A 21,068-nucleotide genomic window follows, 5' to 3' on the forward strand; every position below is an offset into this window, starting at 1 on the left:
CACTAATGATCTACGCTTTTTAGATGTAGCTTTGTAGCCTAGACAACTGACTGTAGTTTAAGAACAATAACCTGCTGTTAAAAATATAAACATTATATATATAATATTTCTCGTTATAAAAGTAAAAGTAATATTACTTTTAATATTTTTTTCTCTAGTGATGAGATGAGTAGACAGGAGGTAACTGGTCAAAATAGTTTACATTATTTGAAATATTTTTTGCCTCCAACATGTAACAGCACAATTTATGGTTAGTTCCAGTTAACTATATAGGACCACTTTGCTAAGTAATGATGATATAATCTAGTTAAGGTATGAGCTGAAACGCAAAATGGTAATGCCTTCTATGACGTATTTCCAGTGAAACAGTGGATCGAAGAATATTAAACACCCGCTTAACCACAGATACGACCCATTCAACTGCCACCCACTATCAGGCCTCGCTTGAACTCCATGAGCATTGAGCAAACATTATTTCTGTCAATTATCTGGCAGTTAACCATTCTATAGAATATACAAGAGCAATCAACGGGAACACAATAACAGCAAGTTAATCTAAGGTATTTTTAAAGACAGAGTTGAACCAAGGAAATATATATTAATATGACCCACTTGTTAAGTAACATAAGCAAAATAGAAAAATATTATGACTGATATAAGTGCTGTTTTATTTATTATTTCTGTATTTATTTAATTATTTTTCTGCCAATAAAATCATGTATTATGTGCCCGTGTGTCCCCAGGGGCAGCTGGCTAAATTCCAGTATTTATTAAACTGCAAGATCACAGTTAAATGTATAAAGTCATCAGACAATTTCTTCTAACTGATAATAGTCAAATAGTCTGCAATATTCGAAACAAAAGACAATTTATGTTGGTATGCATCTGATAATACTAGGCAGAAGTGTATGAATTCAGTTAATATTCATGTATTTATGGTTGGGAGACCATTCATTTTTAGATATGAGGTAGGTAACTCACGTTATGTGTCCGAGTCTTCTTTTCCACCGTGTGATACCTATTTGTCACCTGAAACTTTTATTTCAGCTGTCTCACCCTGTCACATAAAACTGATGACTGTTGTCTTTCACACAACTTGAAAAACTAGTTTAGCTCATTGTTTAGCTCATTTAGTTTAGCTCGTTTAGCTCATTGTTTTCTTGTTTCCTAGTTCTCCATTGTGTAGTGTGTTCTCTGGTCTACTCAGCTTCGAGCTCAAGCCTAAATCAGTCCAGTTTAACATGTGAAAATCCTAAAATTGAATGACTCTTCCTCTTAAAAAGCTAGTACATCACTTGTGGTATTGACTGGGCTAACTGAATTATATTAGCACAGTGCTAGCCTTCGTTGCTAATTCTGGATGTGTCCCCTCATTACACTTATCAGTACCTAAGGTCTGCTAGGCTAGCAGAAAAATGAGGACACATACACACACACACACACGCACACACTCACACACACCAAATACACACCCCTGCAGAGCAGGCTTTCAGCTAAGAGAGGTGTGGATAATCATGTAAAGCTCATTAAAAGGCACTGGGTCTGCTGCCAAACATTCATTAGTGTCCTTTCATTTTAAAACCTCTTCCGTCTCGTTCTCTATCTCCCTTTTTTCCCTCATGAGCACACATTTGCTCCACTAAAGTTGATGTTAGATTGATGCAGTACAGAGTAGTTTAACTTCAAACAGTCCACAGCCGAACAGATGTAAAAACATAATTCACTGAGTGAAGGTTTTCTCCTAAATTTTAGATTAAATGTTTTCATTTGTGGGACAGGAAGGGGGTCATCTAATGGTAACACACACTGTACCACACAGATATACACACATCCACACAAACTGAGAGACACACCCGCTGTTAGAGTATAAATATTTTAGCATCTGCAGATTATTTTAAGAGTCTTTACTGAGAAGGGCTTATGTAAGGATTGATGCCTGCTTCTCTCACATCATCAGATTGGTTTTCTCTCAAAAACATGCACAAACCTTACACATAACAATGCACACAAGAGTATACACACATTTATTGAATTTTAGGCAATATTGGTAAATAAATATATTAATGGTAACATTCAAAAAGCTTGTTTCTATATGTTGTGCTGTTTTTCACTTTGGTAAAGTATTTAACTGTTTATTATGTTTGTATATTATATTATATTTAATCATGAAGAAACCAATAGAAATGCTCCACAGTGCGTGTATGTGTGTGTGTATGTTGGTCTGCCCATACTTTTATGCTGGCTTTCCTCCAGATCACTCGTTTTCAGCGTGGAGGTGCGAGAGGAGGAAGGAGTGATAGAGAAGGAGATGAGAAATGAAAGGGCTGTATCCCTGCTAGCCCAGGTGTAAATATTAAGCAGAGAAATCCACAGAGGAGTTCTAGAGAAGGAGTAGGCATGCTGCTGGAGCTATGCTTAAGGAGCCATTAGAAATGTGCCTCTGAGGTTCTGTATATATAACAATCAATCAGATGGTGTGGCTTAGCTGGCATTCAGTGACAGGACTATAAATGTGAGAATACACACAGATGCATATGTACCATCAACTCAATCACTTAATATTCTATGTGTTAATTATTTAATACATTTTTAGTCTGGTCAGATCCCTTTCATCTGTTAAGTTTCTTACAAATGAAATGATGTTTGTTAGGTTTATCATGTTTCGTACAAGTAAGACATGTAAGAAACACTGCATTTTCCTAGCTACCCATTTTCTGATTGATAACTGGGGTTGTACACAGTTTGCATTTCATTGTTAGCTACCCTTTACATCGTTCAATCATTGTATAACAAATGCACTCATATTATATTGAAATGAAATTACATCTCTTTTATCTCCTAATGTACATTAAGGTCCTGTAAGCTTGCTGTTTTTGGAGCTATGAGGTTTTGTTTTGTAAGAGCAACAATATAGTGTGGCAGAATGTGGAGTAGCTGCCAAATGAAGTAAAGGAAAATGGAACATTTAGATATAAACATGCCTTCCAAATGCAGGAGTGCACTACATAATGTACACAGCATCAGTCAGGATTAAAAGATTAGAAGCTTTCGGTGGAGATTTGCATTGGGGTGTAGGAGTGAGATTCTGAGCATTCTGTATGTATTTTTGATATGTTAGATTGGCAGGTTGCTGTTTTGATGAGGTGAGAGTGAGGGATAGTGACTCATTTATTAAGAGCATTAGTCAGGAAAGACTTAGTGTATGAAAAAATTACAGTCAGCTTACAGTCCAGTCTTCAGCAGGCATTTTTCTGACAAGCATACAGATCAAAAATGTCACAAAATGGGTGCATTTCCAGTCATATTTAATTTTAGTAAATACTGGCCTGGCTCTCTGTGAGTGGGATTCATCTCTTGCTCCCAGTGTTGCCTGGTAGGTTTCAGACCGAACATGAGCCTGACCAGGAAGAAGTGAAAAAGAGGGTTGATGTCCAGCTTGATGTCCAGCTCCAGCTAGACGTTAGGGATTGTGGGTAGAGAGAGTCACTACCTATTAAAAGTTTTGTGTTTTCTCTTTATATATGTGGATTTTGTCTTACATCCCAAAAAACATACATTGTAGGTGAATTGGCTGTGCTAAAGTGTCAGAAAATGGGTATGTGCAAAACATACAATGGACTACCATCATGTGCCCTGGGTATTCCTTCCTAAAGATGGATGGATGGATGGATGGATGGATGGATGGATGGATGGATGGATGAATGAAAACACATTTATTATTTTGTCACTTATATATACCCAATATTAATTAAGAGAATGCTTTGTTGTATGTTGCTGTTTAAACATGCAATGTAGTATATTGTATTATATATTTCTCAACTCTGGTCCTCAGACTCACTGCCCTTTACTTTTCAGTGTTTTCCTGCTTCTAACACAACTGATCTAACTAATCAGCTCATTTATGGCTTTTATTGAGTTAAGGTGTTATTTCAGGAAAAAAATTAAATGTGTGCAGGGAAGTGGGCCTTCACCTGCAGGGTTCGGAAATATAGTGGAATATAGCACATTGTGTTTTTTTGTCTGTTATTATCAATATTATAATATTGTGGCATGATGATCCATTGTGATAAAATATAATCCCATAGGTATGATAATTATCAGATTTTCTTCTACACAGTGCAGTGTTCTGAAACTCAGGTGACTGAGAATTAAGGTGAATCATGGGTTAAAAATGTCATCTCTCTCTCTTTCTCTTTCTCTCTCAGTCTGAAGATCTTGGTGCGTGCTCACAGTTTGAGGCTAGTCGAAATGCCCGGAACATGATGCCCAGCGCCAGCTGTGGCGTGTTCCCAGAATTTTCTCTGCGAAAGCCCTCTTCCGAGACTGACATTGAAAACTGGGCATCCAAGCACTTCAACAAACACACCCAGGTACTCGCTAATGACCCGCCCTCTATCATCACACCTACCTACCTCAGCATAACTAATATAACTGACATGTTTCCATTTACGTAAATCTAAAATCAAAACTTTGCCATTACATGGTAACGTGACCAATTATCTTAGCTTACAGGCTGATTTTCTAAGTTGTATTAATAATGTTGTATTAAAAGAGTTGTATTAATAGGTATCAATTTAATTTAGGATGCCATTTATTAATCTCTAATCGCTATCACATGGCATCCTCTGTTCCATGACACTGCAAAAATCAGTTCTTATAAAGTCTGTTTTCATGTACAATATCTGTCCAAATGTTTGTGGACATCCCTTCTAATGGATTAATTCTGCAACTTTTAACCCAGAAACTCTCTGGAACAGATAAACGTGAACTTATAGCCACCAATCTTTATGACAAGCGAGGGCTACTTATTATTTATTACTCTTAAATATTTTATTTTTATTTTGGCACTTTGTTATATCTATCTAGTTGTAGTTATTTGTAGTGATATATTTCTGCTTGTAAGGTTTTTTTCATGTATCCCTGTGATGGTATTTTATTGTGCTCTTAAGTATCATATTTACTCTTGTAAGATCTTTATGATTCCTATCAGAAATGCCGTAGCAGAGTTATGAATACTTTATTTACAGCACTTAATGTAGTAAATTTTGTGGTAAACATTTTGGTCCTGGAAACATCTGTCTCAGGGAGCTGAGACATTTTTTGGATGGCGTCAATTCATTCTGAATTTTCTTCCCATTTCCTTCATGTTTTTTAGTTAAACAACATAAATATTTAACATTTTATCATATACATGATCCATATCATCTTATTGTTGTATTATTAGTGCAGTATTATAACAATAATAGTGCCTAGCAAACACACTGACTCACATTCACACATAATTACACAGACATTTTTGGATTTTGGATTCTCTATTCGAGAATTTGGGACAAAAAAGTTGGCACAGCCCAAATAATGCTTTACATATGAAAGTGATGTGAGGCATCTCTAGAGATTATGAACCCCAGTAAAGTGACATACAAACAGGCCCTAAGGGCCGTCATCACTCTTCCCCCAAAAAAATCGGAAAGGCTTTCTGTTCATGGGATAAAAAGCACAACCTGTTCCTGGAAGTGGCACTATCATACAGCTTATATATAGGCTGGAACTGTGACGTCTATTTACGAAAAGATGTTGTAAAGGCAGAATGAATGAGAGGACAGTGTCATTTGACTCAAAAATTTAAAGTTAACCAGAAATACATAAACAGAAAAAATCAACTCTTTCGTTAATAAAAGGGAGACAGCAGATTTAAACCACTGATATGACAGGCAGGTAAAAGTGAATAAAACAGAAATGTGGCAAAAGCCCCACATTTTCTTTTGTTTCTTTTCTTATTTTTTTTTTCTTTTATTTAACTGATTTAAGGTTTAAGATATTTCCTAATTATTCACAATAATTTCTGCATCTCCCACTGGTGACTAGAAGCATAGTTACAGATGTTAAATGTTTGTAATCCTACTGTACTGTGTATGCAAGTGTTAGGAAGAGTAGATCTTGAGAAGCATTCTAAAGTAATCTCAGTTTTGTCTGATGCTCTTTTGTCAACCTGAGATTAAAGCTGGAAAAACAGCCTTCATGACACTAGTTTCTTGCCTGATAAAGATGTGATTGTTGTTTTTGTAAAAAAAATACTGTAAATACTGTGTATATTTATCACACTCCTGTCTGTTTGCCAGGGTCTGTTCAGAAGGAAAGTGTCTATTGCAAACATGTTGGCCTGGAGCAGCGAACCAATTAAGAAACCCATGATTGTTACGACGGACCGCACAGTGAAGCGTGACGCCGTAGAGCTCTTCAAACTTATTCAGACCTACATGGGTGACCGCCGGGCGAAAAATGAGCCTCTGTCTGTGGCGTTGGAGGTGGCTGTCCGAGGCTGGAGCAACCAGGGCCTGCGGGACGAGCTCTACATTCAGCTTTGCAGGCAGACCACTGAGAACTTCCGCTATGACAGCCTGCAGAGAGGCTGGGAGCTGATGGCCATATGCCTGGCATTCTTTCCTCCAACACCTCGCTTCCACAATTATCTGGAAGGATACATCTACAGGCACATGGACCCGCTCAACGATACCAAAGGTAGAACCAACACACAAATATCTACTACAGCCTACAACATATACTACAGTTATATTAAACATCTGTTATAATACTGATACCAATATCCAGATATTAATCATTCTGAACTGATATGATCAGCTCATTTAATTTAATTTGGCCAAAAATTAAACAAATGACAAATTGGAGAGCTTAAGGCCTTGCTCTGTCTTTGCTCTCTCTTGGCTTCCAATGTGGCTGTACAAATGGCCTCATATCACTAATGAAAAATTCACCCACCTGGCTTTGGAATCTGTTAAGGTAGTCCTGACATAGTGTCAATTTTCTATAATTCTGATCAGAAATCTTAAAGTCTTAAATAAAAGTCTTAAATAGTTTTAAAATAACAGTGTTCCATCTAAATGGTTTTATTGGCTTCTTTCTAATATTATTTACGTATGATACAAAATATATTTATATATTATTTATATTACTTTAATTCTTACTTTTTAATTTTCTTTACATTTTCTTCATGTTTTTTAGTTAAAAAACCTAAAATTTTAACATTTTATCATATACATGATCCATATCATCTTATTGTTGTACAGTCTACAAAGTTTGGGCACCCCTATTAATCTTAATCATTTTTAGTTCTAAATATTTGGGTGTTTGCAAGGTTTGCAAGGTTTTTTGTACCAACAGAAAATGTGCAATATGCATTAAACCAAAATGTGACCGTTGCAAAAGTATGGTCACCCTTATCATTTTATTGATTTGAATACTCCTAACTACTTTTTACTGACTTACTGAAGCACAAAATTGGTTTGGTAACCTCATTGAGCTTTGAACTTTATAGCCAGGTGCATCCAATCATGAGAAAAGGTATTTAAGGTGGCCAATTGCAAGTTGTTCTCCTATTTGAATCTCCTCTGAAGAGTGGCATCATGGGCCCATCAAAACAACTCTCAAATGATCTAAAAAGATTGTTCAACATAGTTGTTCAGGGGAAGGATACAAAAAGTTGTCTCAGAGATTTAACCTGTCAGTTTCCACTGTGAGGAACATAGTAAGGAAATGGAAGACCACAGGGACAGTTCTTGTTAAGCCCAGAAGTGGCAGGCCAAGAAAAATATCAGAAAGACAGAGAAGAAGAATGGTACAATCTCATTTCAATCCTGAAATATTACTGTGTCCATCAGTTATTAGATATATCAAACTGAAATGGCTGTTGTAAGCACCCAAATATTTAGAACTAAAAATTATTAAGATTAATAGGGGTGCCCAAACTTTTTCATATGACTGTATTATTAGTGCAGTATTATAACAATAATAGTGCCTAGCAAACACACTGACTCACATTCACACATAATTACACATACACATACACTTTTCAAGCACTATGTGGTTAAGTGAAACTGTTTAATATGACATGTTTCTTTTTATGTATCCAATGAGCACTTATTGTTTTGTTAATTGTATCTGTAGCTATATTATTTAGAACATTTTATTAAATGTGTGAATATGAGGGAGAAACCTGGAATTTGTTCTGTTAATTTTTTGACCTATTGGTCGGTGTTTGTTGGAATGTGTGTAGGAGTGGCCATCAGCAGCTATGCGAAGTACTGCTACCGCAAACTACAGAAGGCTGCACTAACTGGAGCTAAAAAGGTTAGTTCTTTTCCGTTTCCTTTCAGCTCAGACTGTTTTAAAGAGTTCTTGGCTGTGTCTGTTCTGATTGGCCTGAGGGCAGGGGGGGCTAGTTTTGTCTTGGTAATTAACATGATTTAATTAACATTCAGTTAAAGATGGGAATTTGCCTATTACCCTAGAGACATCACCATGACAACAGTCAGATCATTTAACTTTTTTTTTGTAAAAACTACAGTCACGGCTGCTGTAACTCATGATGACTGATGCATTGTGTAAAATCACACATGTTCTCATATATCAACACATTACATATATAGTTGTTCTGTGTGTTTTTGCAGATTATTATTTGTATTAATTGCTCTGAATGTGTGTGTGTGTGTGTGTGTGTGTGTGAGGGGTAAAATACTTATTTGTGTGGATTGAGTGTGTGTGTGCCAGTTGCCTGGAGAGATAACAGTCTGTGAAAATGCTATGAAATGCTGTGTGGGAGATAGTGTGCCAGACTATCAGTAGGGAAATAAAAAACACTTTTCTCCCCCTTTCTCTCTCTCTCTCTCTCTCTCTCTCTCTCTCTCTTTCTCTCATCAGGGTTTGAAAAAGCCTTGTCTGGAGGAGATAGCTTATGCCCGCAGTGCCATCTTTAGTCCCTCTATGTTTGGCTCTTCTCTGGAAGAAGTGATGGCTATGCAGAAGGAGCGTTACCCTGACCACCAGTTGCCATGGGTACAGACTCGTCTTTCGGAGGAGGTGCTGGGTCTGAATGGAGATCAGACTGAGGGCATCTTCAGGTGAGATGTGCTCTCCTAAATAATATCAGAAAAACATCAACTCATAAAGCAACACTGCCTTGTCTACAGGTGAACAATAATGCATAATCTGTTTACCATCACTGTGTGCAATATCACAAAAAAATGATTGCAATAAAAATGAGCCAGACAAATTTATTGGCACCTTTTCAAAATTGTGGACAAATAATTTTTCTATGAAATCATATATTTTTTTAGGCTTTTTTTCTCAGTTTTCGTGTTGTGTAGAGCAGGTTTATAAATATCTGATATTGTGTGTGATTTCATTTCTCTTTCAGGGTGCCTGGAGATATAGATGAAGTAAATGCTCTAAAAATGCAAGTGGACCAATGGAAGGTCCCAACAGGCTTGGAGGACCCACATATCCCAGGTATCTTTACTTTTATAACTAATGAACATGCGTACGGAGTGCTACATATAGTATCATAATTTAAAACAGAAAAGGATGTGAGAAATATAATACATATCAACAATTGAAATAATATTTTATACAGTCCACTCTGTTAAATTGTGGTGAGTAGAAAAGCACCACCAAATGCACAACATGTCTAAACCTGAGGCAGATGTTCAAAGACATTCAGAAATTATATACATCATATTTCATTTCTGTCAACCAAGAACAGAAAGCTGAGGCTACAGTGCTCACAAACTCATCAAAACCTTGACAGTTAAAAAGAAAGAAACGTAACCTGTCCTGATTTGTCCCTGCTGGGGCACACAGTATTTGGCAACAACAGCATCTATCTATGGCTGGTGAAAATAGAGTAATGACACACTTTGGCCCTATTAATACCAATCAGTCATGTTTTAAATGCAAAATGAGCCTTTTTATTGACCATAAAAAGTCATCTCAAACTGGTTTCATAAGCATAACAATGAGTTTTCTGTGTGATTAATTTCATGTGTCAAAAATGTTGTGGAATTCGCTGATCTGCTGTTTTGAGAGAAAAAAGTGCCTGTGTCCAAAATAAGAACAACCCCAAATCAGAAAAGTTGGTACGAAGTAAAAAATGCTTCTAAAATAAAAACTGTTTATTATTACTTCACTTTGACTTTATATTCACTCCAGCCAGTGTATTCCTCAAGATTCACTGAATACTTTATCTGATTAACTTCATTAAATTTGTCAAGACACATCCGTTCCTGCAACACAAAAAAGTTGGGCCGGAGTAATTTAGGGCTAGTAATGAGGTAAAAACGAATTAATCATGATGCGATTTCAAGCAGATTATTGTAATTATTATTGGATTACAAAAGCAAAATCAAAGAAAGACTGGGATTAACAGAGGATCTCCAGCTTTTTACAAATGTGTGAGACAATTACTAAAAATATGTTTTAAAAAAAGTTCCTTAAAAATGTTCCTCAAAAAAAAGATTGCAAACCTTTCCCCTCCACAGTGCATAAAATCAAGTAATTGTGAGGAATTTCAGTGTAAAGGGAAAAGTTTTGTGGGAAGAAATGGCAACATTACAAAGTGGTAAATACAATAACCTGCCAAACCTTTTTTAGAAAGTGCTGAATGTCTGAAATGTATGTGTATGAATGTATATTAACTGGGGCTGTCAACATTTAAAGCGTAAATGCGCACAATTAATGTGGCGTTATTACGCGTTATTATTTTTATAACGCGTTATTATTTTTTAATGCAAATATATACATCACCAAGTTTGACCACAACTTCCGCCGTAATCTCTTAAAAGTATATATTAGTATTTTAATTTAAATACACACCACTAATATAAATATAATTGCATTTTATGTTTCTTACATTTATTATTTTATTTACATTTAAATATATAACATTTACATTTAAATTTAAACCTAGAAGAACAAGTGTGATTAATTGCAGTTAATCACTGAATATTTTTGTGATTAATTCAATTACATTTTCTTATTAATTGATGGCAGTAATATTAACAAATACAATTAAGTTGAGCAGACAGCATTTGAAATATATTGTGTTCATACTGTTCATGGGGTTGATACGTGTTTTTTCTTTGTATGTTTATGGGTTAGTGTAACTGAATTAGCATGAACAACCACAGTTATATCCTCCTCTCTGTTCTTGCCAAAGCACTAATCTCAACCTACTCATTGTATACGCTGCTCACACCACACAGTCCTTCTCCCAATCTCTCTTTATTTCTCGCACCATCCTGTTCCCTCACACACACACACATGCTCTTACACACCTTTTGCCTTGGGCATTTTTCAGTGCTCCATTTCTCACTGAATATAAATAGCCCAATCTCTCAATGCATTATGGGGGAAGAAACAAAACTCCCCCTCACAGTACAGTCCTCTGTGAAGCAGGGTAAACCTTTTAAAGGATAAAAACCTGAAATTCATATTTCACGCTTCAGTCAGAGATTTCACAACAACAAAGTGAAAGTGCCACAGTTGAATTTTCTGTGACAGGAAGGACAAGGCCATTGTGTGCTTCTGAAAATCATAGATCAACCTCTTAATACAAGTAAAAATTCCAGCTATAATGATTTTTATACAATGAATACATGAACATTACTTCAGTGTCCTTTTCAAATATGAAAAGTTAACCATTTTTTATAGCATCAAAGAAGGTTCACAAAGGCAGAAGCTATTACTTTGTGTATGCTTATTAAGTACCATTATTTAAGTTTCAAGATTTTTAAATACAATATACTCTTTGTAGTTATTATATTTAATATTGCACACAGTCACAATCACAGTTGTAACATAAAGGGTATAAATTGAATTGTTAACCAATGAATTTACTGTTAAAATATATTTTGCTGTTACTACACAGATACATGCCATGCCACTCAAACACACACTCAGTGGAGTATTGAGTTTCTGTATTGATTAGCTGAGGTTCAGACCAGCTGTCCCTTACTGAATTGCCATGTGTAACCTCGGCTCCTTTATCTCTCTCTCTCTCTCTCTCTCTCTCTCTCTCTCTCTCTCTCTCTTTCTCTCTTTCTTTCTCTATCCCTCTTTCTCTATCTGTATCCCTCTTTTGTTAGCATCACTATTGAAGCTGTGGTACAGGGAACTGGAGGAGCCAGTCATTCCCCATGAGTATTATGAAGAGTGCATCTCTAACTATGACAGTCCTGAAGCTGCAGTCAGTGTTGTTCATAACCTTCCTCACATCAACAAACTGGTGCTCTGCTACCTCATCCGATTCCTACAGGTTTGTCAATGTCTGTCTACAGTCAGGAACAGTTTACACTGGTTATGCAGACTAAATTGCTTGCATAACCATTGTTTTCATTAACTTCATCAAGATAAAAACTTAGTGGCATTACCAAGTTGATGCATTCTTTTGGCAGGGGAAGGTGAAAAGCATTTTCACCTGGGTTAAGGTTTGCTGATTGCCCTGGTCAGTCTGGCTAGTATATTAACAGTGTGTGTTAGGACATTGGATTAGACTGAATGGATTTCTTTATAAATTTTCAGACATAGTTAAATCAGAGTGCCGGTTTCATAAGCAGCCATAAGTGACAGTACCTCCACCATGCTTGACTGATTATCTTGTGTGTTCTGGATTATGAGCAGATCAGTACTCCATATTATGACATTTACATAGCTTTTAATCCTAAACTCATTAGTCCATAAGATTCTATGTTTCATGGCTGATTGCAATCTGACCCTCTGACACTCACTGCTTATAAGTGTTTGTGTGGCATCTATATTTCTGCTCATCTTCTTCAAATGGTGGACAAAACTGTCTTAACCTCTGCCAGGTGGAGGATGCTGGGGATGTCACTGATTGCTGTCTTTAGGTTTTTTTACAGATTTTACTGTGTTTGTTCACATATACTACTGATTCCCTAGGATGACCTGTTCAGTGTCTGGGTGTCAATAGAGATTTCTTTCTTTTTAGCACATTCCAAACTGTTGTATTGGCTATGGTCAGGCATGTGCAATAGTCATGGTTATTTTTTTCCATCATTTTTTCTCTGGTCTTCATAGTGATTTTTGTTTTGACCGAAAATGAAGAAGAAGGAGGCATTCAGAGTTCCTAATTAAATATATGAACAAATACTTTTGTGTGCTTAAAAAAGTGAGGGTTGCTTGACATGTAGATGAAAATATTGGGAAATAATCACATGCGATTATTTCTATCTCTTTATACAAAGAGAAGGTCACACTACACTTTTATAAAAAGGAACACGTTCAATTCACATTTATTAAAATATGTATATGAGGCACTCACCTTTTAGTTTGGTATAGTATTTTACTATCAATTATGTGGAAATTGTGCACAAATAAATGTATAATTTATTACATCACTGTTATTTTGCCAATTGTTGATACCCTTTGTAAAGAGAATGTATGGTAATTTATCCACAGCAAGTCACATAAGATCACCCAGTCTTTAATGAATGATTGAGTTAAGTTTAAATGTATTTTTTTTTTAATTATTAGATACATAAAACACAGTGAAATTTTATTAACAGGTCAACACATTTGCATAAACAGAAAGAGAGAGAGCTCTAACTAGACGTGGCCAAACCAAAACAGTTACTCCTTTATGCAGATTATATGTAAATTAAATTGGCTCAAATATATATCTTTATTCTGATTGATTAAATTAAAATCAAAAATAAAATGTAATCCAGACATATTGAAATACAATGCATGTCAAAGCTAAATACTAATAAAAACTATGGGTGGAATCTGTGTAGAAGGCTATTGTGGTGGCTTAAGCAGCAGTCCACCTCCTGGAACATTCAGCCTCCATATATCAGACAATTTTTTACTTTAGTTTAAAAAAGGGAGACAAGTGGTAGGAAAAAGGACCCCTCCTCTATGGGACCTATAGAACCACAGGCATGTGTAAACGATGCTGAGGAGAGGAACCAAGCAACAATCAAAACAATTTACCAGTTTAAACAATACAGTTTCACTCATCTCCTGTACAGTGGAAGCTCCAAGTTTTTATTATTAAGTTGGTATTGCCTTAACAAGAAAATTTGGCTTACTCTTGGCCTCTACCTGTTTATTATTAAGTTATCCTTCTCTCCATAAAAAAATTAATTTGTGTGCCCTTGGTCAGACCCTAATTCTGAACGAAAAACTGTTTAAGTTAAGACCAAAAGCATTTTAAGGTAGTTAGAGACAGTACTCATAGAGACAGACATTGCTCTTATGCATGCGTCCACCCTGTTATGTCGAGCTGTATGATAGAATGGAAAAAAACAGGGTGGATTATTTTAGTGAAAACTGGCATTTGCTGAAAATGTGGTTGATCGAGATTTGAAGGCATGATGAATTGTTTATGTTGTCCTCGTTTGGTTTCAAAGTTACATTTAAATTTTCTACAATTATTTTAATTCCCTAAATATTTTTATTTTTTGAAAATAAAAGGTAAGGGTTCTGATGTCACTGATGTCAAATATTTATCCCGAGATGACAGAGTGGACAGGTTTAAATAACTTGATATTTGTACAAAAATAGCTAAATGAAAAATTAAAATGGTTAAAAAAGTTTTTTTTGTATTGTTATTATTACAAGACAACTGTACTGAAGTAAAAGTTAACAATTATCTATATGTGTAATAATGTTTTAAATCAGAGTCAATCTTGAACAATGTATTGTTACACAGTGTTCTTATGAAATGTAATCAACTATGCTGTAAACACAAAATACACATTATAGTGATATTATCCACCAGGCAATAATATTAGGCTCTGTATGGGACATATAAATGTTGAAAATAAGCATCTTTGTGAGTGGTGGCAATAATCTTTACCCAGAACAGAGTAGCTATGAATGGGGCATAGCTAGATTATACTCATTATTAGCTGCTTATCAAGATGTATGGAGATGTCCTCAAGTGTTGGGAAAATTATTTTATTTGATACAGTCTCCTATGGTTGCACATGATTCTAGAAGATTTTGAGAACAACCACAATATTGAATTCCTTTTATAGTGAAAATAAATCTGGGCCAGAAGTTATTTTTACTTTTTGTTTTCTGAAGACACTTCTAATGATCTGCTTATTGATTTTGAGATGAGTAGAGACTCAGACTCAGACACTGGCAGTTAAACTGTACAGGAAAATTCTTGCTTTGCTAGTCTTCCACTAGCACACAAGCTACTGAGAGAAGTAAAAACTTTAGAGACTATATACAGCTCTGAAAAATAAGAGACCACTTTAAAATTATCATTTTCTCTGATTTTACCATTTATAGGTATTTATGTGAGTAAAATTAACTTTGGTTTTATTCTATAAACCACAGACATTTCTCCCAAATTCCAAATAAAAATATTGTCAGTTACAGCATTTATTTGCAGAAATTTAGAAATGGTCAAAATAATGAAAAAGGTGCAGTGCTTTTAATCCTTTAATAATGCAAAAAAACAAGTTCACATTCATTTAGAAATAACAGTAGTAATGTTTTACCAGTTCAGAAACCAATATTACCTTACCTTTTTTTTATATTACCTTCATTTTTGTGACAGCTTTGTATGTTTTGGGTGACCTTATTCCATTCCTGGCACAAAAAATCAAGCAGTTCAGCTTTGTTTGATGGCTTGTGACCATCCAACTTACATCTTACATGATTACAATTTAGACATTTTTTAATGGGGTTCAGGTCTAGAGATTGATCGTCAACTATGAATGTCAGTCAGCAACTGCAGGATGACATCAATTGACCTTTAAAAAGAATGGCAAATGGCAGCTGGGGTGAAGTGCATGGCAATAACAGTTCAAAACAATCTCTTAGAAGCAGGACTAAAAGTTCCTTTCTCAATGAGAAGAAAAGAGCCAGGCTGAAGTTTGCAAAAGATCATAAGAATTGGACTGAAGTCATGGAGACTGGAGGCCATCTTCTCTGATGAGTCCAGTTTTCAGCTTTACTCAACACCTGGCCATCAAATGGATTCCGGTCTGGGGAACGGGCGGGGCCAGTCTATAGCTTCAATGCCTTCATCATGCAGGAACTGCTGACACACTTCAGACACATGAGGTCTAGCATTGTCCTGCATCAGAAGGAACCCGGGGCCTCTTATTTCTACCTGTTGTCTGTTCTAACAGTAGATGAATTTGATTCACAATCAGTGTTGCTTCCTAACTGGACAGGTTGATTTCACAGAAGTGTGGTTGGACTTTACATTACATTGTGTTATCATAAAATGCACTGTGCATTAATGCAACTTTAGTTGGAAGCAGCAATACATGTATTAGGTTTTAGTTGTTAGCAAATAGTTCAGTAGTGGTGTGTGTACTGATCAGAGTTTAGTCAGTCAAGGTGATGGGGGGGGGGGGGGGGGCAGTGTGCAGATGATTTCGATTTCAAACCTGATGGCTTGTACGTAAAATAAAAAAACTTGTTTTTCAGTCTTCTGTAGATGTCCTGTAGTGAAAGAGGATGCAGCTGAGATTAGTTATGAATTGAGAGAGCTTTTATGCATTTGTAACATTTGTTCCATTTTCTCACACTTATTTGCTTGAATCACTTACTTAGAACACAGATTTGGAAAAGGGAGTAGGACCTCTCTCTACCTCTACCTCTCTGAGTGTTTATGCTGTTTGCATCCATATTCTAAGACTCTTTTAGTCTTGTTTGGGGGATTTCAGCCCATTTTTCCTTGCAAGAGGCTTTTAATTTTTGTATTGTTTACTACACTATTCCCAAACACACTGTATGTACATGTTAGCAACTGGGATCATTATACCTTTGTCATAACATCTTTCTCTCCCTTTACAGTTTATTTGAAAGAAGCTAAGATAAAAAAAAATTTAAACTGTAAAAAACTGACACAGAAGAAAATATTGTATGTAGTAAGCATTGTCATTTAAGAAGAGAAGTTTTAAAAGTAGCTGTAGTGTTTCGATAGGGCAGAGAAATAAACTTGGTCAAAATGTTTATCCACATGCCAGTCTGTCACAATAAATCACCTGTTCCTTTAATGTCATTCTCCAGGTATTTGCTCAGCCTGCCAATGTGGCTGTCACAAAAATGGACGTGAGTAACTTGGCAATGGTGATGGCCCCAAACTGCCTGCGCTGCCTGTCCGACGACCCACGCATCATCTTTGAGAACACCCGCAAAGAGATGAGCTTCATCAGGGTCCTCATTCAGCACCTCGATACAAGCTTCATGGATGAAGTTCTATAGCCCACATCACACAAAAAAATCACATCTATACACAGACAAATACTCCAAACATCTCCAATCTATACATAAATATTCCTAATGATTCCCTCTGATCAGTTAAATGATATAAAATACATAAACACAACTCAACGTAAAATAATGATAGACAAGCAAAACAGCCAATCTCTGTAGTCATCTGAACAGTATGCATTGGCATGGTCCTAAATTCAGCACACTGGCACACTCACAAAAAGCACAATTTTAATATCTGTCTAACGCAAACACACACACACAGACACACACTGACAGGACTGCACATGCATTCCTTTTCTGCCCCTTTATGAGTTCTGAATGTGTTTGAGTGGAGCTGTCTGTCCATTTAACAACAGTGAGTTTCTGATTGTTTTGTGTGAATGTGTGTGTGTTTTTTGTCCGTTACTGTTTTTTAACTTGACTGACCTATATAACTTGATTTTATATGATTAATTTATTTTTTATTTATTTTAACGAGTGTTTATATCTACTGCCTTTATGAGACATATTGTCAGCCTCATGTCAAGTGTGGGTGTGTGGGTGGATGTGTGTTTGCCTGAGTGTGTTTATATGTATGCATATGTGTATGTACAGTATATTTCACCTAACTGATCTGTCCATGTCATGTCCTGTCATGGCAGCTATTGTGAGGTTGGACAAGCTTTACTGAAAAAAAAATATCTATATTTTAAATACATTTATGTTGTCACCAGTCACCAATCAAATTCAACACCTGTGGGAAATTTTGGATGTTTTAGTGCTTTCCAACTGAGGGATTGAAGGGTAGACGTATGAACTGGGTGAAAGAATTTTATGTTCTATTTACCTTAAAAAAAAAAAAATAATAAAACATACACAGGTAAGGCACCCACACCAAACATATTGTTTGGTATTGTTGGTCAGTTATATTGTTGGTCAAGTAATTGGGAGAATGGCATCTGTCTTTCAGCTACTACACTATATTACTTTGGTGAAGCATGCACATTTTTGTAAGAAAGGCACCACGCTCAATAAACTTGTGCTCCATAACCTACTGCAATATTACTCAACCAGCTCAGGCAACGTACTTCTTTTAGATGTTGCCTTTGCCGAGTGTTTTCTTTCAGCTTGTCAGTATATTCACATGTACAGTTGTCCATGAGGGGCCACTTAAATTACACTCCCCAACTCTACTGCTTGATTTAAAGAAGCACTATGCTTTTTCTGCCAATGTCCTAAGCATCTCAGACCAAAACAAATGCTTTGTAGTTATCCATGTTTTCTTGCTCCCGTCCGCCTGCTCCAACCCTGCCAAACAAAGGGCATATGCTGTGTCTGTTAGCATTGCGTCTTCAACCCGGCTAAGGCCAATCGTTAGCATTGCTGCTAATCCATTCCACCCATTACTTTTCTGTTGGTGTTGCAACTCCAACCCTGCCGAGGCTAACTAGCATTGTGGCTTTTCTAGTGCACAAATATAATTGGAAACTGAATAATGTTTTCTGAAACTGTGTGCTACAGTTTGTTACAGTTGCTTGTAAATTGCAATTTGTCCAACCTCTCAACAGCTGGTACGACAGAATACAGTTGAGGACAGGACATGAATTAGTAATTTGTTCTCACTTTTGATTGCTTTAACATACCACTTTGTATGACACACTGGATGGCTATGATGGAACGCCACCTTTTAACACCTTTCCCAACCTTCACAAAATCAGTCTCTGAACTACACACAAATATAAACCGTCACATACATTCTCTACACCTATGGTCTTTAGCCCTGGTATTGGAGGCCCACAGCTCTAAGCATGTTTGGTTTATTCTACTTTCAACTTAGTCAGAACAGGTGGTTGGGTTGAACAGTTAGGTCAGGTGTGCTGGGAGAAGAACAGGCATCAAAATGTGCTGAACAGTTGGCCTCCAAGACCAGGATTAGAAACTGACACACTGATTAGGCTTGGTGCTTAAAATAATGTAACACACTGCCATACACACAAAACGGATACAAGGTATCCTCACTTCCCCTCAGGAGAAGCAAAAAAAGAGAGAATAAATGGAAGTTTTAGAAAGACTGAGATGGAGAGAAAAATGAGAGAGAGATCACGGCAGACAATAAAATGTTGGTTTTCTCCATATTTACATATATTTGAATCTCATGGCCACCATTTTCACCTCCTCATCTATTAAATATAAAAATAATGACAAAAATAAATAAAAAATATATATATAAAAAATACAGTAAATAAAAAGTAATGTCATGAACTAGAGGAACACTGTAATATTTGACAGTAAATGGGCCAAAATCAACTAAAGCTTAGGTTTGGTTCTCATTTTTAATAAATCAAAACTCCATTAGCAGAAACCTGTAGGGGAAATTAAACAATAAAAAATATAAAGAAGACAATTAAACTGTGTCTAATTAAAATCAATGAAAACTTTTTAAGAGCAAGAGCTGAAAAAAGATGAAATGCTCCTGAGCAGATCACTGTGACCAGCATCCTCAGAGCAGAACACACACAAACAAACACTACACAAAACACCACATACACAAACGCAAATACTGACTCTCTCTCTCTCTCTCACACACACACACACACACACACACACCTACACATGCACGCACCCGTACACACACAGCTCATCTGGCACACAGACAGGAGAGGCGGAAGCCTACAAAGAAAGTGAGACAGTTCTGCTTAGATGCTCGTCTGCTTGTGCTCCTGTCTGAGATTAGGATGGTTTTATTCTGTTAATGGAGTCATGCTGAGAAAAAAACTCTCCCTCCTTTTGTTCTGAGGTGTAATGGTGATTCTGTAAGGTGGGTTAAGGTCTAACTGAATATTGTTTAATAAACAGTTCAAAGAATACGCTGACTCTTGCGGTTTATTCTTAATCTGCTCAGGTGAAAAATACACACACTTTACTTCTTCTTATTGGTTAGTCTAGTTCTGGTCAAAGTCGCAACTTGACTGTCTGCTAGGCCCGAGGCAGCAGGAGTACAGTTCGCTCCAGTCCAGCAGGGGGCAGTGTTGCTCTGCAGACGTTGCATTTGTCTTCGGCCTGTGTTGCCAAATATGTTGATATTATACGACGATATTATTAACATTTGAACATTTAAATTTTTATGTTTAGTGTCATCCCTTTTACCAGTGAAGCAACAGCATTCATATTCTGCCAATTTCCAAAAGACAGATGTTTTAAAAAAAAAAGTCTTCAAGCAATTAAAAACAATTAGGGGAGAGGGATACTGGCAAAGATGTCTGTGATGATGAAGAACCCCTCCCATCTGCTCTGTGAACCTCCTCTATTAACAGAGACAGAGGAGGACACTGGTCCTGAACACCCTCACACCCTTCAGTACTCACACAATACTGTCTTCTTCTATACTTCTTTACACAATACTTCTCCTGTCTCTATTTTTCATTATCATTTATTTGACATGCTTTAACATTTTAACTTTTTTTGTTTTGTGTATCTGTTTTTTCATTAGTATTATAAGTATTCGTATCATCATCAGATTTCTACAGTTATCTCAGTATTTTAGTGGTCATGTGAACAGCATACCCAAGAGTGTTAGTTTAAGAGTGTTCAGATTTGGGCCTACAGTTCAGATTTAGAAATAGCTGGATTTAAGTACAGTAATATTTTTTCTTTTGTATGTATACTTTTACCTTATATATACAAAGCAAATTCAAAGACAGCTCCAGTCCACACATGCATGTACAAACTCCACAAATATAATAGTCCCCAAAGACTAGGAATTTATTTAGGCCCGTCCACACATATTCAGATATTTATTAAAACAGTAAAGTCTGCAGTACTAAACACAAGTTTTCTTAATTACAGCAGCTTACCTTTACTTTTAGAACAGTTGGAGTATGTTTTGGTGCTTCAGCTGAAATGAAAAAAAGCCCTGAACTTAAGAAATAAAAGTCTGTGGGATTTAAAGCCTGGTTTCAGAAGTGTTCACAAATATAAACACTTGTGCTGTAAATATAACATAATATCTGTATAATCCATGTAACGTTACA

The 21,068-nt window shown here is 36.2% G+C and overlaps 1 protein-coding gene across 1 annotated transcript in view; it reads left to right on the plus strand.

Moving 5' to 3' along the window:
• Positions 1-19,902, plus strand: part of arhgap39 (Rho GTPase activating protein 39) — a 50,061-nt gene extending 30,159 nt beyond the window's left edge. Inside the window, exons 5-11 of the mRNA XM_022665643.2 lie at positions 4,206-4,370; positions 6,120-6,519; positions 8,072-8,145; positions 8,716-8,915; positions 9,212-9,303; positions 11,937-12,106; positions 16,852-19,902. Coding sequence (XP_022521364.2) covers positions 4,206-4,370; positions 6,120-6,519; positions 8,072-8,145; positions 8,716-8,915; positions 9,212-9,303; positions 11,937-12,106; positions 16,852-17,046 — 1,296 coding nt within the window. The 3' untranslated portion in view covers positions 17,047-19,902. The remainder of the gene's footprint in view (positions 1-4,205; positions 4,371-6,119; positions 6,520-8,071; positions 8,146-8,715; positions 8,916-9,211; positions 9,304-11,936; positions 12,107-16,851) is intronic.
• The last annotated feature ends 1,166 nt before the right edge of the window (positions 19,903-21,068 follow it).

Source organism: Astyanax mexicanus, chromosome 1, assembly GCF_023375975.1.
Source record: "Astyanax mexicanus isolate ESR-SI-001 chromosome 1, AstMex3_surface, whole genome shotgun sequence".
NCBI classification, from domain to species: Eukaryota; Metazoa; Chordata; class Actinopteri; order Characiformes; family Acestrorhamphidae; genus Astyanax; species Astyanax mexicanus.